The sequence below is a fragment of the Eretmochelys imbricata genome, chromosome 14 (assembly GCF_965152235.1).
Source record: "Eretmochelys imbricata isolate rEreImb1 chromosome 14, rEreImb1.hap1, whole genome shotgun sequence".
In the NCBI taxonomy this organism is placed as follows: Eukaryota; Metazoa; Chordata; order Testudines; family Cheloniidae; genus Eretmochelys; species Eretmochelys imbricata.
In genome coordinates, this window is record NC_135585.1 from 19,490,145 (window position 1) to 19,514,249 (window position 24,105).

General features: G+C 41.9%; 1 protein-coding gene across 4 annotated transcripts in view; it reads right to left on the bottom strand.

Moving 5' to 3' along the window:
* Window positions 1-741: 741 nt before the first annotated feature.
* The window catches only part of WDR45B (WD repeat domain 45B), a 30,458-nt gene continuing 7,094 nt past the window's right edge, over window positions 742-24,105 (bottom strand). For 2 of the 4 annotated variants that reach the window (XM_077833332.1, XM_077833333.1), the window contains exons 2-10: window positions 19,462-19,536; window positions 16,344-16,445; window positions 14,487-14,574; window positions 13,855-13,949; window positions 10,035-10,225; window positions 4,434-4,519; window positions 4,016-4,117; window positions 3,492-3,613; window positions 742-2,277 (exon numbers count right to left, since the gene is read on the bottom strand). In XM_077833332.1, the coding sequence (XP_077689458.1) occupies window positions 2,171-2,277; window positions 3,492-3,613; window positions 4,016-4,117; window positions 4,434-4,519; window positions 10,035-10,225; window positions 13,855-13,949; window positions 14,487-14,574; window positions 16,344-16,445; window positions 19,462-19,536 (968 nt within the window). In that variant the 3' untranslated portion in view covers window positions 742-2,170. Of the gene's footprint in view, window positions 2,278-3,491; window positions 3,614-4,015; window positions 4,118-4,433; window positions 4,520-10,034; window positions 10,226-13,854; window positions 13,950-14,486; window positions 14,575-16,343; window positions 16,446-19,381; window positions 19,537-24,105 lie in introns of those variants that run through there. The other 2 variants (XM_077833335.1, XM_077833334.1) reach the window with 2 other exon arrangements.

Below are 24,105 nucleotides of genomic sequence, written 5' to 3' on the forward strand. Positions count from 1 at the left end.
TATTAACTAGCATTTCAAGTTCTTGCTTCTTCCTCATACTTAGATACCCACATTCTCTTATCCCTGCTATGATTCTGACCCTGTTCTGCATATTTTTCCCACTTACCTGTGGTCTTATCTCTTGCCCTCAAACCTAGTTTAAAGCCCCCCTTGCTTGGTTAGCAAGTCTGTATTCAAATATGCTCTTCCCTGTCTTTGATAGCTGGACCTCATCTCTGCTTAGCAGTCCTCCTTCCTGGAACAGCATCCCCTGGTCAAGGAAGCCAAAGCCATGCTCACAGTCCCAGCTTGACATTCACCTCTATGATGCATCTGTTTCTGCAGGGGCTCCTACCTTTCCCTAGAAGGATTGAAGAGACTACCACCTGTGTCCCCAGCTCCTTTACCCTTACTCCCAGAGACCTGTAGTCATGTCTGATCTGCTCAGGGTCATACTTTGCAGTATCATTAGTGCCCACATGGATGAGTAGAATAGGGAGTGGATGTTAGAGCCTGTTCCTCAGTTTTGTTTTAATATGAAGTACTTTTGGCTAAGTTTCAGATCTTACACTCAGACTCAAAGTTTACCATTTTTATCCCTAGACCCTTTATTAAAAAGGGGACATCAGCTATTCTTGAGAATTGAGACTTTATAAGGCAGTTTTCCTATAGTATACTGTCCATCCTAAAGGAAGTGGTCTAACATTGCTGTTAAAGGGGTGTGTATAAAAAAAAGTTAATCCAGTGCTTACCTTAAATGAATACAGCAAAATTAGTCATTTATTTAAAAAGAAACATTACAAATAAGTGTGCAAAACAAATGATTAAATACACGTAAAAGCAACATGCAAACTTGACCACACAATCTGCATAAAAGTTAGTCCTTGGTCCATTTTATCAGATACTAAAGAAACCTGCCAAAAATTTAATTTGCAGCTAAATAATCTTGAGTGAACTAGAACTTCAACTTTGAAGCATCTGTGAAATTAAAGCTGAGGCATTGTATGAATATGCCTCATGTAATTAGTGCTAGGAATTGAGAACTTGTGTTCTATTTCACTTTTTTTTTAGAAAATGGTATATGCCTTATTTCCAAAATCAAGGCTACAGCGTTGTCCAAATAGTTGCAGGGGGGGGAGCTGGATGCAAGTCAGTTGATAGCTGTTTGATTTGACCTAACTGCACCTAAGCAAACACCATTCAATATGCAACACTTCAAAAAATGCTTTGCAGATTTAGAGTCATCACAAGGTAGTGTACTTCACATCACCAACTTTAAACTGTGTATTAAGTGGCCTGTAAAGTCTCCTGGTTGAAGCCCAGAGAGTTGGTATTTTAGAAGCAACCCAATGCAACTGTTAAACCAACTTAAATTTTTAGCTGGAATGGATGTGTTTCATTATAGAAGCAGCAGCATCCCCTTCAAACATGAACTTCATTTGTCATAGTATCCTATGCAATTTACTTCATATGCTGAGTAGTGGTTAACCACATCAGCAGTACCTAACTGTGCCTGTGTGTCTAATATATATAGTTTGGCACCACTGAAAATTACTGTAGTGCTGATAGTTAATTCAACTTAACCAAGAACATCAGTGTATACATGACTATCAATCTGTGGCCACAAAGCAACTGCACCACACTCCAGCCCAGAGGGCAAGTGCAGTTCAGATTGGGTTTATTATAGCCACCGGTGTCATCTCTTCCCTTCTGCATGTTAAGGTGTATGAAAAGGGAAATAAATCCCTCCTGTTCTAAGGCAAGCTGCTGGTATAACTAACCTAGTTACCTAGTATTTACAGTTATTTCCTGCCCCCACAGAGAGGTTCAGTGGAAGTGATGTAATATGGTGCCTGAAATAAATTCACATCCTTGCCTGAAGTTTGTACAAGACACCTCAGGTATGTGGCAGGCACTCATCTGCACTCAATTTCACAGTTTAACACCACTTCTTGAAGAGCTGACAGAACCCCCGTTATTTCCCCCTTCTAATATTGAAAAAAATAGCATAGGAGTTTAACATAGGTAGAAATCCTCTACATCAGAGCTTGTTCTGCTCATGTTGGGCCAGGCTTCTCAATGAGGTCTGTTACACATCTTGATCAGTATTGGACATACATACCCAGTCCTTCTAAAGAAGCAGAATAACCAAGGCAGTACTTTGACCAAAACACTTTCTTCCTCAGTTTAGTCAAAGCTTGTCATCTGTCATTTCTAGAAACTGAGCATAGACATCCCTTGAGCATTCCCCTTTTTGGTTGAATAAGAATTTGTAGTAGCTACCATCTGCACATATTGCTGAAACAAAAAAACCAAAGACATTTTGTTTTACAGCCTAAAAAAGCAATATCTCCAGCACATTTCTTCAGTGTGCAGCTTTTTGGAAACTCACTGTTCTCAACCCAATAGGACACCTTGTTGAGCATTAGTTTGGCTGGTAGCCTAGAGAAAAAAGTTACTGTCTACAAGACAGTAAGGCAACTCCCATCTTTTCATGTACTATGTATATATACCTGCTACTGTATTTTTCACTCCATGCATCTGATGAAGTGGGTCTTAGTCCACAAAAGCTTATGCCCACATAAATTTGTTAGTCTCTAAGATGCTAGAAGGACTCCTCGTTGTTTTTGTCTACAAGATTTTGTCCTAAGCATCAGTGCAAGGAGTTTTTTGCTGTTTGCTCAAAGCCCACATTATTGGTCACACACCCTAGTTCAGAAGTGGGCAAACTACAGCCCACCAGCCATTCTAATCCAGCTCTCTAGCTCCTTCTGGGCAGCAGGGTCTGGAGCTTGCCCCACTCTGGCACTCCAGCGGGAGTGTAGGGTCAGGGCTAAAACTCTGTGGCTCCTGGAAGCTGCAGCATGTCATTCCCCCCCTCCAGCTCCTACATGTAGGGGCAGCCAGGGGGCTCCACACATCGCCCCCATCGGCCAGAAACTGCAGTCAATAGGAGCTGAGGGGGCAGTGCCTGCTGACAGGGCAGTGCACAGTGGAGGCCCCTGGCCACAGCTCCGCCTAGGAGCCAGAGAGAGGACATGCTGCTGCTTTCAGGAGCTGCTGGAGGTAAGTCTTGCCCAGAGCATGCACCCCTAAGCCACCCCTCCTTGCCCCAAGCCCCAGCCTGATCCCCCTCCTACATCCCCAACCCCACCCCCAATTTTGCAAGCATTCAGGGCCCACCATACAATTTCTATACCCAGATGTGACCTCAGACCAAAAAGTTTGCCTACCCCTGCCCTAGTTCTCGTTAGCACAGATCCTATGCAAGCCTGAAGGCCTGACCCACCATGAAGGTTTGCTTGCTCACTTTTCCAGACAGCACTGTCAAAGCTGTCACCATAATCCCTCCCTCAAACTGAGGGGCTCTAATGTCTTAGCCAGTCATCCTTTACAGTATTTAAATAAAAAAAATCTATCAGAGCAAAAAAAAAATAACCTTGTCACTTGTGGAAGAGCTTACCAGGGCTTGCTTTTCAAACAGAACCCTTGGGGAAGTTCAGACAACTTACCTATGACAGCATTTGGCTCTGTTCCAAAGGCACAAATGCATGGAGAGCCTGAGGGAACCTGAAATTTAGAAAAGCTCCATTTGGAACTGAAGTATTTGGGGAGGAAGCTGGCTGAGGCCAAACTGAAAAGAAAAAAAAAGATGTACATAAAAGATCCACCACAATGATTCTGATGCCACTTCCTTGATTGTTATGGTAACAGGAATACCAGAAACACCATGAGGTCCACTAGGGACTCCACTAGTGCTATATAGATTCTATGGAAAGCACTCACATATTTGTATTTGTTAGGTGGCAGTATAAAACCATACACTACATAGATATCTTGGGTTTCGTATCTTACTCTTGAAGATTAATCATTGCTAAGTTTTTGCCTCATTAAATGCTACTATGGAAAAAAACAACTTCATTTTGAAATAACTTGGGGGAGGGGGAGAAACAGTCTTGCTAGCATGTGTTTAATACCAAAAATTAAAACCCAAACAATCTCAAACCAATAGGCTAGAGAATGGATGAAAGCCTACCTAGACTGCTTATTCCTTTTGGGGTCTTCTGCTGCAAAAATATGCACTGTACCATGGTCACTTGATACACAAATTAGGGAAGCATCCTGATTGAAGTTAATGCTGTAGACACAAATAATTGCGACAGATTTTTATTTAGCCTTCATACACCATAGTAGCTTGATCTGTAAGGTGTATATATATATTGCATTTAACCTAGAGTTAGTCAGATGGAAAAAGGAGACAAACACTAATTAAACTGCACACACAACCTGAATTTAAAAAGGCACAAAATGTAGTTAGGCTAGGCACCTTGTGCCTTTGCACAAAGAACCACAGGGAAGTTTTTTTTTCTAATCTCAGCACAAAAAGATACCAGACGCATCAAAAGATGGAGGAAGTACACTACTTCAAAAGGGGGAAACAATTTTAAGCTTACCAGTAGATATTAGCTGCTTGCGAACCTCTTCGTAACTCCTGGATTAAATGCCCCGATGAAGTATCAAATATTCTTATGAGAGTCCCCTGGAAAAGTAATGAAACATTTTATTAGTAAAGAAGGAAGAAGTCTAACTATCCTATATTCATAAAAAGGATTACAAGCACATCCCATGCAATCCAACATTCAGAAACACTAGTATCTTGCTAAAAGAAAAGGAGTACTAGTGGCACCTTAGAGACTAACCAATTTATTTGAGCATAAACTTTCATGAGTTAGTCTCTACGGTGCCACTAGTACTCCTTTTCTTTTTGCGAATACAGACTAATACAGCTGCTACTCTGAAACCTAGTATCTTGCGAAGAGGATCAAATCCTAATTGACTTGTGTGTGGATTACTTTTATCCCATTATGAACCAGGAGGATCCCTCAATAAGGTTATGCTTAAGATTTGAAAGTACTGGAGTCTTCTGTTCACACTACTGGTGTCTACTTTTGTTTGACCAATGTCAGAAAAACTATTTAGTAATGTACAGATGACCAGCTGTAACGTTCTGAAATGTTACTGGAGTCCTGATATTGGTTTACTGGAACGTGTTTCCAAGAAGCTGGGCAAACATTCCAATCATCCATTTCTCACATTCAGAACTCAACTTCCTCAGTCACTACTCTGCATATTTCTGAGTTAAACCAAGACCAAACAGCATAAAGCAGGAAAATCCAAAGTTTAGTTTGTGTTGGAATCTTCTGGAAGGATTCCCTAAGTACTGTTGTCCAAGCGAATATTTCTCACACCATCTAGCATCAGGCAATCCCCATTGCAAAGCATTATCCCATTTCAGTAAACCAAGCCATTCAAGAGACCCAATAAGAAAGTCAAACTGCACTCCCTCAGAATACCACATTCATGTCAAACCAACCTGATAGCTTTCTTTGACAGGGTAACAAGCCTTGTGGTCAGGGGGAAGCAGCAAATGTGCTATATTTTGAATTTAGTAAAGTTTTTGATACCGTCTCACATGACCTCAAACTAGGAAAATACAACCTAGAGGGAGCTACTATAAGGTGGGTGCATATCTGGTTGGAAAACTGTTCCCAGAGAATAATTATCAATGGTTCACAGTCAAGCTGGAAGAGCATATCTATTATGGATCCAGTGCTGTTCAATATCATCATTAGTGATTTAGATAATGGTATAGCGAGTACACTTAAAGTTTGTGGATGATACCAAGCTGAAAGGGGTTGCAAAATACTTTGGAAGAGAAGATTAAAATTCAAAATGATCTGGACAAACTGGAGAAATGGTCTGAAGGAAATAGAATGAAATTCAGTAAGGACAAGCACAAAGCACTCCACTTAGGAAGGAGCAAATCAGTTGCATGCATACAAAATGGAAAATGACTGCCTAGGAAGGAGAACTACAGAAAGGGGTGTGAGGGTCATGTGGATCACAAGCTAAATATGAGTCAGTATAACACTGTTTAAAATAAAACCCCACCATCATTCTGGGATGTATCAGCAGGAACGTTGTAAGCAAGACATGAGAAAAAAATTCTTCCACTCTGTGCTGATTAGGCCTCAACTGGAATATGTGGCCAGTTCTGGGCAGCACATTTCAGGTAAGATATGCTCAAATTGGAGAAAGTCCAGAGAAGAGCAACAAAAATGATTAAAGGTCTAGAAAACATGACCTATGAGGGAAGATTGAAAATACTGGGTTTGTCTAGTCTGGAGAAGAGAAGACAGAGAGGGGATGTGATAACAGTTTTCAATTACATAAAAAGTTGTTACAAGGAAGAGGGAGAAAAATTGTTCTCTTTATCCACTGACGATAGGACAAGAAGCAATGGGCTTAAATTGCAGCAAGGGTGATTTAGGCCAGACATTAGGAAAATCTTACTGTCAGGGTGGTTAAGCACTGGACTAGATTGCCAAGGGAAGTGGTGGAATCTCCCTCATTGGAGATTTTTAGGAGCTGGTTAGACAAACACCTGTCAGGGATGATCTAGAATACTTACTCCTGCCATGAGTGCAGGGGACTGGACTAGATCTCTCAGGAACGTCATGTTTGAATTGGTCTGCTATTTAAGACCAAATACATGTACAATAAGAAGAAACAGTCCTAATTACTTTGTTTCTAAGTACTGTACCACTTCCATCTGACGGAAGTCTAGTACACAACACGGTCCCTTGAAAATGGCGTTACAGCCAAAATTACTGCATGCATTATTTCTCATAGCCCACATCAGTAAAGGGTAACAACCTTTTATCAAGTTAATCTAACTTTGTAAGTAATACTAACTTTTGGACAATGCTTATAGAACATTAAATAAGTAGTGTAGTCTGAAATGGTTGCCTACCTCATCGATCATTAATGATGGTCCCTTACGTATGCTCTTACCTCAGTTTACACATATGGGTTAGCCACTTAAAAGTTATTAGGAGCTAAGCTCTCGGCCTTGAGGAGAACAGTAGTCCACCCTGGTCTACATGCAATCACTACCTTTCATCTCTGTCATTCTCCTTCCCTTTGGGAACAGGATTGGATTTTTAATCATTTTTAAAAGTTTAATTTTAATTTAGGAAAGACTGCCAGGTTTTTTTTAAGCATTTGATGCTATTGGAATGTACATTAATACAGGCAAGATTCTAAATAGACTGGTTTGAGAGCTTATTTCAGCTGAAAGGTAAGAGGAAAGATAGCAAAGAGTAAGCTAGGATTTGGTTTTTCATTCCCCCAGTTTCTCTAAAGTGGAGTTCACCAGAATATTTAGTCTTCCTGCCCCCTCCATACACATGGGGCCTCTTATGAAGTGCTCTGCCTTGCATTCTTTCTACTCTGCTCTTCAAAATGGCAGAGGAGATATAGGTAAAGAGCAGCACAATCCACAAATGGGAGCAAAGGTGGAAATATGACAGGAAATGTGCAGCCAAAGTATTCAAGAACAGAAGCTTAAGTTTAGGATCCTAGGTCTGTATTTAGGAGCCTACAGGTGAGATTTGCGTGTTTAAGTCAGGGGCACACAAACTTTCTGGCCCGAGGGCCATATCAGCATTGAGAAACTGCATGGAGGGTCGGGTAGGGAAGGCTGTGCCTCCTCAAAGAGCCTGGCCCCTGCCCCCATCCACTTCCCACCCCCCTCAGAACACCCGATCCATCCAATGCGCCTTGTCCCCTGACCCCCCCCCCCCCAGGACCTCACCCCCATCAAACCCCTGCTTCTCCCTGTCCCCTATCCACACCCCCACCCCCTGGGACCCCATCCCCTATCCACACACACACCCCCGCTCCCTGACCCCTATTCACACCCCCAGAGAGGCCCCCCCAGGATTCCCACGCCTATCCAACCCCTATCCCCTGATTGCCCACCCCAGAACCTCCATCCAATCCAACTGCCCACCAGGACCCCTTGCCCCTTATCCAACCCCCCTCCCCCACCACGCTGCTCAGAGCAGCAAAGCCCCGCCGCCCAGCCCGAGCCAGCCACGCTGCTGCCACGCTGCCCAGCAGGAGCAGCAGGCCAGAGCGCTGGCATCGTGTCACGCTGAGGCTGCAGGGGAGGAGGGACAGCGGGGGAAGGGCCGGGGGTTAGCCTCCCTGGCCAGGAGCTCAGGGGCCGGGCAGGACGGTCCTCCAGGCCAGATGTGGCCTGCAGGCTGTAGTTTGCCCCACCTCTGGTTTAAGTGAATCTGGAGCACTGAAATCAACATTTTTTGAAAAAGCTCATCCCTGAGATGCCTCACTGTGGCTCTAGGGTCCTAACTTTGAGCTCCTGTTTTGAAAGTGTTGTCCCTGCAAAGTTAGGACTATACACTACCATTTTCTGAAAAATACATCCCTTGACATAGCAGCATGAAAAGTGTCCAGTGGAAATCTGCTTCCCTCCTCCTCACGTAATGACTGACTTTAGAGAGCTTTTGAAACTTAACTGATTCAGGAGTACAAATCCTACTGATTTTCAGTGAAACCTGTTCTGAGTCACTTGGGTGCTTTTGGAAGCCTACACTCAAAAATTATGTAAAGGAAGTGATTAGCTGTTATCTAGTAACGTTACTCTGATTGTGATACCAATATTAAAAAAACAGCATGACCAAATAGGTTTATAGTCCTCCAGTCCTAGAAGTTAAAAAGGTTTTTACAATGAAATGACAACAGTCCTTAAGAGCAAAGCTCCTGGCATCATGCCAGTGAAAATCCATATGTTAGTAACTTCTAAATTATGCAGTTCCAAAGGGTCTGGTAGAGCTGTAAAATATTTTCTAGCAATGTATAAAGCTTGGAACACATTTTCCAACATTTCAACACAGTGATCAAATACGTTCCTGGATCTGAAGCTAAAAATCAAGTTCAAGCTGAGCGAAAGCCAGCAAAGACTAGATAGTACAGCACCTGACAGACTTGTAGAATGTCCTTCTTTCCAGAAGTCAACTTTTTAAGTTAATAGTTTGATCTGTTACTGGTTTGTATGTCCATGTACAAGACAGTCAGGGTTAGTGGAAGAGGACATTTTTCTGAGGCTTTAGGCTCAAGGGAGGTTGTCTTTCAGTAAATCCATGGATTCCTTAGAAGCAAATTAAGAGTCCAGTCATGGGTAGCAGGTATCAAAGGCAGGGGAAGGCTAAACCTACCCAAACTGCCAGCATGGCCCCGCCCAACCTCCACCCCCAGGCCTCCTCCTGCTTCCCACTGTGCTCTGCTGTGGCTCTTCCTTCCCACAGTGGAGCCCAGCCAGGGAGCCCAGGCAGCTGTGGGGAACTGCAGCAGACCCTGTATCTCCCTGAGGTGCAGGGGGACTGAGAGCCTGTGTCCCCACCCAGGGCACGAGGGTCTGCAACTCCATGCTAGCTCCCCACAGCTGCCTGCACGGCTCTCCCCAACCCAGCTCTGGACAGGGTATGCAGGGGCCTCACAGCCACACCCACAGCCTGGCCACAGTAAGAGCCTCGCAGGCAGCTGTGAGGAGCTATGGACCCTCCACCTGCCCTGGGCTGGGGGCCTGGGACATGGGCAGGGGCCCCCAGCCTCCCCTACTTTGGGGAGGGCTCTGGTGCCTTTGTCCTGGGCTGGGGCTACTGGGGGCTGGCCTGCAGCCAGTGCTTGTGCTGCCCGCCCACCCAGGGGCTGCGCTGCCTGCCCGCAGGGCGCTCTGGAGGGGGGAGTCCTCTGGGCTCCAGCAGGGAAAGGGAGGGGCAGGGCCCGGGGCAGAAGGGGTAGGTCGGCCCGGGGATAGCCTCCTGAAGCCCATGGTTCACCCGCCGCCCATGAGTCCAGTATAGTAAACAAAGCTTGTTCTTGGTTCAAGATAGCTGGACTCAATTTGAATAAGTCCATTGGGTTACAGAATGAAGTAATGTCTCAGCTCAAGGCTGCTGGAGTTATGCCAGATCTCTAGGGAAGTATCCAGTTTTTGCTGAAGGAGCAGTAGAGATCAATGGGAAAAATTCTGTGCGCACATATTTAAGTCTCAGTAACTAGGTTCCTTAAGACTTAGTTTTCCAGTAGTTACAGTGTAACAAAGCATTTGTGCCATTAACAGTAGGACCATATCGTATATTCATAAATATAGCCACTGATAATAGAACATTTGATTATTTGCTTACTTTTTCTGATGCTGTTGCAATTCTTGTTCCCTGCAGGTTTAAAGCTATACAGCTCAAGACTCCTTCATGAGCTGGTATGTCTACAGGAGGCTTTTCTGTATTAGCCAGATCCACTATCTGCACATGCCCAGTATGTGTCCCAGGGAATGCAAGAAGGGAATTATTACTATTTGGACAAAGGACACAGAGACCTAAAAACAAAATTGACAAAAAAGAAGCAATTTATTTTCAAAGCCTTAAAAAAAAAAAATACACAAGTTCTTACAATACACGATAATTTTAATGTAAGGAAATCCTAAATTTCACATCTTAAATTTAGAAATACATTTTTGAATTGTACTGCAAAAAGTGAAGACATAAGGTTAAACAAGCTTCTAATGTCTCCAAATATAATCCAGCAATACATGCACTGCACTTACAAGCAAATATTTGGGGGGTTGAGGGGATGTTAAAAAGGAGCGTAGCAAATTAACAGAGTGATCTCTGGGACTGCAGTTCATCCTACAATGCAACCAGGATAGCCCATGTTCTGTCTAAGAATCTGGACATTTTCAGCAAGTAGTTTTACAGGTCTTATGTACTAGCTACCATAAGATGGTCCAAAGCCTATAGAAGTCTGAAGAAAATATCACCTTGCCAAAATTTAAAAAGCAGGGTAACAAAATATATTTTTAGAATAAAACTTAAGTTGGAGGGGCAAAATTAATTTCAACTACATTTTTAACTCCGAGAGCCAAAAAAAAAAAAAAAAAAAAAGATCAGAAGCCAGACTAAGATGCCTCATCTTCTGGCCCCCCAGATTTCAAGCTAGTACCTATTTACTGAAATGGAACTTACGTCTCTTCTGAATTTGGCCCATTAAGTCTAAGGGGTAAATTGGTGCAAGTCACACCAGTGGGGCAGAAGTGCATTCTGACAGGAAAAAAAAAAAAACAGGAAGGTATAACCAAGGATCAAGTTAAAATAGGAGACTCTCTCATTTAGACCTTCTGGCTCCTTGGCTTTTAAGTTGGTGCAATTTATATGCAAATTACACCACCATGCACACATCAACTCCAGAAATGCCAGTGACACTATCAGCCATGGCAGCCTTTTGAAAGTCCATATCTCAGCCTATCAATGGTAGCATAGATTTTAAGTACTTTTGGACAGGGCTATGCCTCCGTGTACACACACACACACACCCCCCGTAGCTCAAGGGTTGGCGATCTTTCAGAAGTGGTGTGCCGAGTCTTCATTTATTCACTCTAATTTAAGGTTTTGCGTGCCAGTAATACATTAATGTTTTCAAAAGGTCTCTTTCTATAAGTCTATAATATATAACTTAACTATTGTTGTATGTAAAATAAATAAGGTTTTTAAAATGGTTTAAGAAGCTTCATTTAAAATTAAATTAAAATGCAGAGCCCTCTGGACTGGTGGCCAGGCCCCAGGAGGTGAGCGCGCCACTGAAAATCAGCTCACGTGCTGCCTTTGGCATGCGTGCCATAGGTTGCCTACCCCTAGCTCAATGAGGCCCTGATCCAAGTAGTATTTCTATAGCATGCACCACACTTAGATATTTAATCTGAAAAGCTCAGTGATTTAAGAGCACTTACTCCTCGCTGTCTTGGAGAACTATGTGGAGAGAGACTATATTATGGACAATACCAGTGTTATAAAGACTGAAAGGACTGGTAATTAAGGGCAGTCTTCTTTGTAGAGACAAGGAGGGTGAGGTAATATATTTTATTGAACCAACTTCTTTTGGTGAGAGACAAGTGTTTTAGCTTACACAGAGCTCTTCTTCAGGTCTGGGAAATGTACTCCGAGTATCACAGCTACATACACGGTGGAAGAGATTGTTTAGTGCAGCTTTTCTCAAATGCAGCCACTGTGGTTGCATGTGACCACCAGGGGCTTTTCTTGTGGCCACAGCCTTCTGGACTGTTATTGGGGGAGGAGGAGTGTGGGGGGGCAACAGTGGCTCCTCCCTGGTGCTCCTGGATATACCAGTTTGGTGTTGGTTGCTGGGGCCACCAGCAGGGGTTGGACCCTGCCCCCCTCTGGAGACAGGTGGGGCACAACACTGGAGGAGCAGCTAGTGAGTTCCCTACCTTCCCAGGGGCAGTGCAACTCAGGCTTTGAGCTTCAGTCCTGGGGCAGCAGGTTCTTGCCGTGGGGCTTCAGGCTCCAGCCCTGGGCTCTGGAGGCATGGCTTTGGGCTCTGTCCTCCAGCCACAGAGCTTCAGGCTCTGGCTCACTGCTGCCTCCCTGGCCCCCACTGCCTCCTCCAACCCCTCCCAATCCAGGGCTTAATTTGTCCTCAAACTTGCCAGGGCTGAGTAAGTCTGCTGTGAAAAGTGATATTAACAAACATACAAGTATCACTTTGCCATTTTACTAGCTAGCAACAAACAAATACACGTCCTAATCATTGTAAAATGTGTGTATTTGTTTGTATTTTTCCTAAAGCTAATTAAGTATTGGGGGGGGAGGGAGAGTGTTAAAGCAGCCACCAGGAAGAGTTGGTGGCCGCACTCTGAGGCCACCAAATAATTTGTCCTGAGAACCCCTGGTTTATTGTAATTAGTTCACCTTGAATGGTCTCAGATTAATGTGTGTTAAGTGGCCCATTAACACCTTCCCAGCCATGGGGCAGTAAGGAGGTCAAAAAAAAAAAAAAAAAAAAAGAAGCTGGTAGGTGATAGTGGGTTATAGATTGTTGTAATAAGCCATAAATTCAGCAGCTCTAGGGAGTCCAGGATTTTTAATGTCTAGCATATGACTTTAGAACCCAGGATCATCTTTTGAAGGTGTTGTGCAGGTTTCCTTTGAGGACAAGGATTGAGAGGTCAGATATAGAGGAATCTCTTGGGGTAGAGGAGGGAGTGTTTGCCCACAAGTGATAGGGTGTCTTATTTTTCTGTGCAAGTTCATTCGAGCACCGTGATTGTCTCATTTCATCCACATAGTTGTTCTTGGGCCATTTAGTGCCCTGGATGAGGTACACCACATGTTGAGATAGGCATGTGTAGGACTCATGAATCTTGAAAGGTGTGTTGGGGTGAGGGGGTATTGATCATCGTAACAGTGGAGATATGTCTGCAGGTTTTGTGTCTGTTGTTCTGGCAAGGTCTGGTGCAGCTTTGAGTTGATGTGTCCTGGTCGGTGGGGAGCTTGCTTCTGAGGAGCTTGGAGGGCTGTTTGAATGCCAGAAGAGGGGGTTCAGGAAAGATTTTTCAGGATGTGGTTCCCATCGAGTATGGTTTGTAAGTGCTTAATGATACCTATATGGGTTCCAGTGCGGGGTGGTAGGTGACAACTGGGACTGTGCAGTTGGGAGGGGGTTATTTCCATATTGGAGCAGACTTGCTTCTTATTTGGGTGGCCTGTTCCGTGATGTGATCTACTGCTGTCTCTTTAGTAGGAACTATCCTTAATCATTAGTATTCTGTGCTAGAAAACTCACCCATTTTCAGAGCACACAGATTTGCAACTTTACAAGTACTGTGCCGAAAAGGGCAGCACCACCTTACTTTGACAAACCAACCCCAGGTATGATGAAATGTAGATTACGTGAGAGCTTTCCTGCAATAAAGTATTATGAAGCATTGTGAAATAAACTTTATGCTAACAGTTTGCAACAAAAGTATCATCCCACAAGGGTATGATTAGAATGTTTCAAAACAAGTCATTGTTAATGAAATTAAACAAAGTGAATAAAGCAAGGAATTTGAACTAGAGTAATATAATGATAAAAATGGGACAGACTCAAAAGAAGAGTAACAAGGGCCAAAAAAGAACACCTACCTTCCCCCACTTTAAGTACACTACTAACCTTTAGGGTTGTAGCAGGTTTCAAAGACATGCAACTGGTGGGGATTGTGTGTGAATGTGAAAACTTTAATCATGGAGTCCAAAACTACCACAATTCTGAAACAGATAAAAAGGGAAGCACTTATGTCTTATCAATCAAGAGCAGGGAAAGGGGACAGAGACAGATACACACTCACACCCCTACTAATGCATAATTATTTCAATTGTACAATGCCTTCAACATACTTTAATTAATTTGATCCTTACACTCTCCTACCCTCCCAACGAACAGTAACTGCAGTTCCTGCAAAACCACTTAGTCATGACTGTGGGTTAACTAACAAGACAGATAAACCAGCTGTTCACAAATTCAAGCACAGGTTCCTGCTACAGACCAACAGGAACTCCTGTAACATTCTTCTGTACATGGCAAAGCAGAACGTGTCAGTGGTAAGCTATACACCAATCTACATGAACTCTGATCCATTCTCCCTTTAAAAAGCTTGTCCAAAAGCACCATTTTAAATAGAGTTCTAGTTGCAGACATGCTTTAAAGAACTTCCTTCCATAAACAACTGAGAATCTCTCAAAAATACCTCTACACATAGCAGACAAAATGCCTTGCACATGGAATAAATTTTTACTCATACCTACCTATCTCTTCGCAATTTAACGGCTTTGACTTCTGTTGAAAATTCTATTTCAATAACTGTCTTCTTTTTCAGATCATCCCAGATCATCACTAAAATGGTAGAAAAGATCCCATCAGAAAACCAGTAATATTTCATTTCAGTTTTCTAAGATGTTTGACACAATCTCTTCCTAACTGGAAAGCACTTATATCAGTTTGATAAAGTGATAAGAAAAGCTATTTGTTGCACATTGATCCTGGGTTTGTATTCAGCCTGGGCTTACAGCAGTGGATGGTTGCTTTCCCCCCCTAAATTAAGTAGTAAAGAATTAAGACAGAAGCACAATTGTCAAGGTATTACTAGAACATTAATATCTCAAGTGTTTCCAGAGTGCTTTACAAACTGTGTACAAAACAAAAACCAATCACTTTACTGATCTTTGAAATGTAACCAACTCTGTAGAGGAACACTGCATCTGTTTAAGAGTATACACCAGTATAAAATACTGTAGGATAGGAAGTGAATACAAGTAATTGAAACCACAGAGAGGATTTAGGTAGCTAGATTAATTATGGATATGCAATACAACCAAGACACAAGGGCAAAAATGACAAGTGGTCAAGACCCCCATTGTAAATGCTATCTAAAAAGATAGCACCTCCAGTACAACAGTAAATTCTAACACCAGTGAGCTGGTTCAATATGAACGGAAAGAACTCCATGCACTTCAAACCACTTACTGAATCACCATGTGTTCTCTTTTGCTGTCTCCCATCAAATTGAGCTTTCTAGTTAAGTCTTAGGTGGTACAGTTGCCTAATACAATACAAAGGCTGACACTTTAAAAGAAAACTAAGATGTGGGGACTGGATGCCTTAACTGCAGAGGCAGTCTCACTTTCAGGTCAACTGCTTTGAGTAGGTACATCAGTGTTGATGGTTTTGATCAGATTCAAAGATACACGAATACAAATAGCTGAAGCAAATGATGATGAAATACAGGCCACTTCACTACTACCACATTATGAGCATTCATTGTAACCTGACAGTGTCAAAAATTAAACACTAAAATGGCCAGCACCTTATAATTTAGCACCGAGAGCAGGCCAGCTTCACTGACTTGATAACAAGGGCTTAGCAAACAATAGAAAAACCTCCAAAATTAAGTGCCAATATTTCAGTCTCTGTGCATCTCAGAACACCAAGTCCTCCAATTCAGAAAGACTTGGTCACAGTGGAAGGGCTTACTATTTTGTTAGCGATTGTCAAGTTCTCTAAATAGGTCAGGCACAATAATGAGTATAACTATGACTTCTGGGAAAGTTTTCAATCTTGTCAAGATTGAAAGTGAATTGTAAAACCATTACTGCAAGAAATCTGTGAAGACTTCCCCCAGCCCAGCCCTCTCAGACAAAGGTTTTTAAATTGTTAAAATGTATGAGAAAGTTTTAGCAAATTTACAAATCATTGGCCAGGCTTGCAGCTCAGTCAGGTTTTCTGTTTTTGCATGACTGATTTTTATTGGCATGCAGGTCTGAGTAGGTTTCTTTAGAGTTTATTTTCAATATCTTAGAAAATGGTGAGCAAGCCATTCACCAAGTAAAATGACATAAAAAGAACCACAGATATTCCAAAACAAGCATGACAGAAGTAGAGATAGAGAGTCTGGGGTCAAATTCATGAGCAGGCATAATGCCCAATGGCTTAAGAGGAAGATACATATCTTCCTTGAACTTAAAATACTAAAAGAATTTTAGGCAGGTTGCAACACAAAGACTACACACAGACTTTCTGGATTCTATAAAAAAAATTTAGTTTGCGGTCTGTTGGATGCCAGAAACACATTTATGAAATCTGTTCCTTAGTGCTCAACACTGTACCTTTGTTAGGTGGATATTTTGGCTTTTTTCCTCCACCAACTAATGCTAAATAGTTGCACCGAAATAACATTTCAACATGGCCAATGCCTCCTTCTAGAAATTCTGTAAAACAAAAAATGAAATTTGTAAATATACTCAGCACTTAATTTCACAGCAAAATGGGTCTTAGATAGCATTGGAACATTTTCTTCTTTACAGAAAGTGTGACATTTTAGGATTTACTACAGAAGCGCAAAATACCACTGAGGTCAAGCCCATGTTAAGAGGCCTTTTACTGCATTGCCACAAGAAAATGCTTCAGTATATGACTACGGCTACTCTCAGTTATCTACACTATGGAAAGATACTGTGTGAAGATCTCCTCCTGTCCCCATCTGGATATTAAGAGAATCCAAAGAAGAGTGATTACTCTTAGCTACAATTAACAGCTTTTTCAGCAGAGACCACAAGTTACATTTAAAAAAAAAAACTATACAACACAGGATACTTAGATATTCAAAGTTGTTTATGATTGCAAAAAAGTACAATTCCCCCCCTCCCCCCCACCACCACACACACACACAAATACTGAAGTATACTTTTTAAAATGGAAAACAAGAAGTTACTCATTTATGGTATGTATATATCAATGATCCGATTAAAATTAATTTCTCTTTTATGGTATGTTAACACTTCTTGCAGGCAACAAGAAAGAAGAGGGTTTTTAGGAAGGATTTTGAGAGAAAAAGTGGCTAGTGAATACAGATTAGGTAGGCATGCCATGTTTATGGGCAGTATTGAAAAAAGCAGAGGAGATGAAGAGATATCAAAGCTAGCATCAGATGTGATGGGAGAGTTGCAAGAGAAAAGGGTAGAGGCACTTGTCACTATTTTATGCCATTTACTTTTTTGATTTTCCTCTCCGTTTATGCAATCAGTTAAGCAAAAGTAAGTGTATTCTAGTCAGTTTCACTTTTTGGTTCTCAAATTCTACCATCCTTCCATACAGTCTTCAGGGGCAAAATAGAGCTGTTCTTAAATCTCACTCTGCACAGTGAGCTCTATGGTCACCAATATCTGGTGGAGGAAAGTTCCATAGCTGTAGGGCAGCCAGTCAAAGTTCAGTCCCCTTCCACCCCGATAATCATTTTCAAAACTACTAATTTTATTGGCTCCAGTCTCTGCAATTAAGTACAAAGCTCTGGTTAGTATTAACAGTGCTATAAGCACCTCAATTCAAGTAAACTGAGAAACATAACTTGGCATATGGTAGGGTATGTACTTCTTTTAGAGTGTGTAAGTAAGTTCTCTTGGGCAAGGCACAGTAGATCAGGATCTTGACCTGGATCTGGTATTGGACAGGTAGCCAGTACAGCATGCAGAAAAATGGGGTTGAGGGGGAATGTGCTCAATCTGTTTTGCTCTGAAGATGAACCAAACACATGCACATCCATCTGGAGCTTCTTCATGGCGTTCACTTCCATCCCCAAGTAGCAGTGAACTATCTGGACTAGGAAATAATGAATGCTTTGGTCCAATGAGAAGGAACTTTTAGCTAAAAGCGCCATTTGGGTATCCAAGAGTAGAAGTCCAGAAGGACACTTTAGTCCAGCATTACACTGATGGTCAGTGGACAAGTGCCCTAACATTATGGTTTTAGACAGTTACCCCCCAATAATATGAGCATCACTTCTGTCTTGCACAGATTAAGCTTCAGTCAGCTGCTTTTTAACCAAGTCTCTCTCTGACTCAGATACCAGGAAACCAGAGTGATGGTGCTGTCTATGTTTAATGTAAAGTTATGACAGCCACTATGCTTGAGGGCAGTGTGAAAACAGTGTTGGATTATATACAATTCAAATTTACAGATAGATGTGGAGGAGCATGTGCCACCAACAAGGCCTTCATGACAGGAGGTTTAGGAAAGAGACCTCTCCTTTGGAAGTGAGTCTCAGACAAAACACAAATGAGAAGCAGACATCCAGGTTTCAGAGGAAGAGAGGAAATGGAGTTTAAGTAGTTAGAAAGTCATGAATGACAATGAGCTTTCTGAAGGCAGAGCTGGCATTCCAGAAGGAGCAGAAAGAGGAGTGGGATCAAAAAGGTTAGGGACGCGACAGATTAAAGAACACAGAACCTGAGGGATGGGAAGCAAAATAGGAATGGTAGGAGTATACTCAGCAGGGATGAGATTAAAGATAGACATCACTAGCAGTTAGGAGGAGCTACATCCCTCTTAGGGCAACTAAAGGATGTACGGACTGGAATCAGAGACCTCCACACACTTTAAGTTAGAAGAGAACGCTTAAGAAAGGAGGACTGGAAAAGCAGTGAGGCTGTTAGGAAACCCCAGAGCCTCACTGGTAGTCAAAGGGAGAGAAAGGGTTATATCTGAGGTACAGAAAACACTGCCATTCCTCTCAGAACAGATGCAGTCTGGCTCCCTCCACTGGTTAGAAGAATGGTTTTCGCTAAGTTTCTGTCAAGTCTTATTGTTGAGCAAAAACTGTATATAGGCTTTAACAGAACCACCAAAGCAGTTTTTACATGACAGGATCAGGCAGAAAAAGCCCAGTACAGATTACAGCCTAATCCTCTAGCCACTTGATGTGGCGCTCTCCCTTATAAAACACACCACAACTTGTTTAACCTGTGACTTTAGAGAGCTACCCCAGTTCTTTCACACTTACAATGTGTTGCTCACCCCCTCTAGTGACCAGTCCACAGAGGTTTCAGTCTGATACTAGCTTCAAGATCACACACCTGAGTCTGTTAGCTCAGGCAGTAGAGGATTACCAGAAGTTAAATTGCCGATCTAGAAGACACATGATTGAGACTCGCTGTGGAGCCAGTGGAGCCCTCCTTGGCTAGAAGGAAAGTCATTGGACAAGGGCTCAATGCAGGAAGAAAGTAACCCAGGCAAGAGCCCTGTGGAGAAGACATGTAGGCTGGACTTTCAAAACAGAGCTAGCACAGAAAAATGACAGGTTTCAGAGTAGCAGCCGTGTTAGTCTGTATTCGCAAAAAGAAAAGGAGTACTTGTGGCACTTGAGACTAACCAATTTATTTGAGCATAAGCTTTCGTGAGCTACAGTTGCACCCGATGAAGTGAGCTGAAAAATGAGAAAGCATCTCACACCTTGTTTCTCTTTTTCTTTGAGAGGATCTGCATTATAAACTCTGAATCCATTTTCCATTCCACATGCAAAGCATCCTAAAACACAAAATGGAAAAATATGCATTAATTATGTAATACAGGCAAAATAGAGCAAGTCGGAGGGCTGGGGGGGGGGTCACTATTCAAGAGCTTTAATGTCAATGAAATTTATTTCAAGAAGAATGTTGCGTCTTTAGTTTAAAATAGAAAGAGTGGAAACAGTGCAAAGTTGTTTTTTCCACTTTGTTTCAATGTTGGAAGTCCCTGGTGTTCTGTTTAAACAGGTGGTGAAGAAACAATGGAAGGAAAGGAGATACTGTATCACATAGGAGGCAGTTTGATCATGAGTCAATACCAGGGAGAAGGAAATCAGTTTTGGTGTATTCTTACTGAAACTTACACTCCCCAGTAACAGCTAGCACAGAAAACCCCTATATTCATTTCATGTACTAAAAAAGGAGTCCTATTTCAAATATTCAGATTACTAATTAAAACTTTACTATGTTATCTAACAGGTTCGTTCCTGAAATAGGTGAGAATAGTTCTTTATCTATCACACTCTGATAGTGGCATGCAGGATAGCACAGTGCAACTTGGAAGTCCATCAGGTCCACTTAACTGTGGGGAACTAGAGCAACTCAAGCAACGGAACTTATACACTAAAGAGTTTTGAATATACAGAGATTTTACAGCTCTGACCATTTTTTTTCAAGCTGAAGCCCAGAAGTGGGTTATGCAGATCTCTTAGATTGGGGGGGGGGGAGGAGGCGGGGGAAGAAGGGAAGAGAATGACTTTTAAATGGATTCCTCCATACTCCCAGAGTGAGTTCTTCTGCTGTTTTATTTGATTTACGTTAGTAAATACTAATGATTCTACTTATCACAAGTAGTGAGTCATACTATCTGCCAGTATTGGACAAATGGCAGAACACACAGAAGCCATTAACAAGCATCCAGAGATTCTAATTATTGTGCATGCAGAGAGATTGTTACAGAAAAAAAATAACTTGATAAAACAAATACACAATTTAAAAGTGAGACAAGATGGGTGAGAAGAGCTCTGGGTAGCTCAAAAGCTGGTCTTTCACCAAGAGAAGCTGGTTCAATAAAATATATTACTTTGCCCACCTTGTCTCTTGTATCGTGGGCCCAACCCAACTACAACAGCACAAACAATAATTTACAAGTGGCATACCAAAATTCATAAAGAACTTTGAGATTCAAGGGCACAAAATGATTGGAACAAGTTTGATTTTCCTATGCAATGATCTGAAATTTTTTAAACAACCTTTAATACAAAAGTTGAGAATGTGTGTGTTAGTGTGTATCCATAAGGAACATTGTGACACTCCCCATCTCTATGTCCACCCTTTTTCAAGATGATACATTTTTACAAAATATGCCAGTACTGCATCATCTGAAAACTCATGATTTGCTGATCTTTATTGTCCTAGTAATGTGTGTGGCAACGTTATATGTAAAGTTATAAGATTCTACTGTATGATGTTAGTAAGGGCTAGTCTACACTAGAAGTGCTACAGTGCAGCTGTACGTCTGGCAATGACACTCTATGCCAACATGTGAGAGCTCTCCTATTGGCATAATAAAACCACCTCCGCAAGAGATGGTAGTTACATTGGCAAGAGAAGCTCTCCCACCAACAAGCACTGTCCTCACTAGCGCTTATGTCAGTGTAACTTAGGTCACTCGTGGGATGGCTTATTCACACCCATGAGTGACAAATTATGTTGACATAACCTGTAGTGTAGACAAGCCCTAAGACATATTCCAAATCTGGGGACACAGCCACAGACCAGTTCCTCAGAGACAAAAGTCAAACTGATGCCTCAACCAGGTGTCAACTAAATCAAATGGACCATCACCTGGTTAAGTGACCATTCTTTGGCAGGAAAAAGGGTATGAGTGAGAAATTTACATCTTGGCAAAGAAACAGTTGGAGGTTCCTATCCCCACAGACTAGGTCTCCTGAACCCCAGCTTGAGAGAGTTCTCAAAGAAGAGGAAAAGGTGTAAGAAGGAGAACAGATGCCCCAAAATATTCCTCCCTTTCTCTCTACCCACAGCAGCCACAACACCTGAGAAACAAAGAAAAAGCCTAGGACTGAGGGATAGATCCTGTATGAAAGGAATTCAGCCAGTAAGACTGCTGAATTATGTGGTGAGAGAGACTGTTTTAAATGCACTTAATTGGTTACAAGGAAATAAAAGGTAAAATGCAACAAGCTATGACTTTTAAGCCTCATTACTTGTAATCACTTCAAATCTTTCTGTAGTTCAGAAATTTGTTTTATCTAAACCAGTGTGCTTGGATTGAAGTGTTTGGGAAACTCCATTTGAGATATGCACAAATCCTGTATTTTCTATTAATAAATTGACGGATTTATATGAGCTTCTGGTGTCCAGCCCTGTCCTGGGCAACACAAGACATGCATTTCTGAGGGAAAGTCTGGGCCTGGGAATTTGCTGGTGTTACTCTGCAGCATAATTCAAGAGTACCTGGCCACAGCACTCACACAGTATAGCTGGGAGTAATTTACATGCTGGAGGTGGTGTGAGCATAGACCAGGTAGTTGCTCTCACAGAAAGCAGTGTAAAAGGCACCCCAGGTTGTAGAATTGACAGGAAACTGCTGTTCAACAGATTGCACCCTGGGTAATGTCAAACATCTACTTTAAAATAATAAAAACCAGGGTCTTGTTGGGCTCCGAGTTATAAACCCCAAATTAATATCTACAAAACTATTAATAAAAACCTCACTTCGCACTTTCCTTCTTCATCTTGCCAAACTATTTGCTCAGATCCTTATGTCCAATTGTTCCTGCATGTCAAAATAACTTGGTTGTTCTGCAGCTAAATGGCAGACAGACAGAGCCTGAAAAGAAGGTTCAGACTGCATATTTTTCTCTTTGTAAACCCTTAATAGCAAGCAGACATCTTATGATTTTATTATAAATAAAGTACATATGTTTATTATGGAAATCTACAATTAATGAAGCGACATATCCCCAAAATGATTATATTGGGTACTCTCGATTGGTGTTTCCTAATGATTGGTCCATGAACTGTCACTAGACCATGAGATCTCCCTGACATAGTTTAGGAAGGCAGCAAGCCAGTCCCTAGTACCAAAAAGGTTGAGAAACACTACTTTAAATTATGCCACATAAATATATGCGGTGAAGCATCTGCATGGCACCAAGGATATTCAGAATCTTTTGACTATGGATTATCAACTATATACTGGAATTATTTTACAGATAATTTTAAGATAAGCGTGGCTGATATGGCACAATCACTGAAAAACAAATGGATTCAACATTTTTGTTTTTCCTGAAATTTTAACTAGCTTGCATCAGCAAATCATCAATTTCAGGAAAATAATTTGTTGAGGATTGGCAGCATCCTGCATTTGTATGCATGAACCTTCCAGGTCAGCAGTCAAGATAGTACTTGATATATGGAGAAATCCCTCCCCTCTCACAAGGGGCTGAAATACTGCCAGAATTTTAAAGTAACCCAATAGCCTATTAAGCTGTTTAAGTGTAGGTCAACAAAAATGGTTGAGGGAAAGGAGGTGGTGAACATTAGAAGTTTGTGCTGAAAAATTTGAATGGTTAAATCACTGGATTTTTAGGGTATTCCTTCTCTTTTCCTAGGTTTTACTGCCATCTTACTGTAAGAGATAGTTTCTTCTCAAATATGACCATACACCAGCTTGATTAGTTGGAGGGGAGCCATTATACCATGCACAGGATGCAAGTTTTGGAGCATCCATAGGATTCCTGCTGACTGAGCTCACAGAAAGCAACAATTACAACAGGTGCACTGCTCCTCCCATTGTTGTCAACAGGTGCTTTGCCACTGATTTTCAGTAGGTACAGTGTCACTCCTATTTGGCAGGCACTCATTGCCAGCAGACTCCCGGGGCAACACAAGCAGCTACCTTTACATCTGCTTTCAGTACTACAAAAGTCATCTCCCAAGAATAGAAAAGAAAGACCAATGATTTTCTTCAAAGGCACTGATGTACTAGTTTGTAGAGCACAACTTCAAGCTGGGCTTTGAGATTTCTGCTTGACCCAGTTTCTAAAAAAGTTCCATATGTCTGAGAGTGTATACACATGGAAGAGGCCAAATGGTGAATATTACCAATCAAGAAAGTCTTTTCACTAACTATAATATTAAAGGTTTCAGAGTAGCAGCAGTGTTAGTCTGTATTCGCAAAAAGAAAAGGAGTACTTGTGGCACCTTAGAGACTAACAAATTTATTTGAGCATAAGCTTTTGTGAGCTACAGCTCACTTCATCGGATGCATTCAGTGGAACATACAGTGGAGAGATTTATACACACAGAGAACATGAAACAATGGGTGTTACCATACACACTGTAACAAGAGTGATCACTTAAGCTATTACCAGCAGGAGAGCGGGGGGGGGGGGACGGGGGACTTTTGTAGTGATAATCAAGGTGGGCCATTTCTAGCAGTTGACAAGAATGTCTGAGGAAGATACTTTAATGTGTTGAACTGAGAGGCTTATAGTCAAGCTAGAGCCACAGCTTCATTTTGCCATGTGTCATTGATTTGCAGCATACATTGAGCTGATAA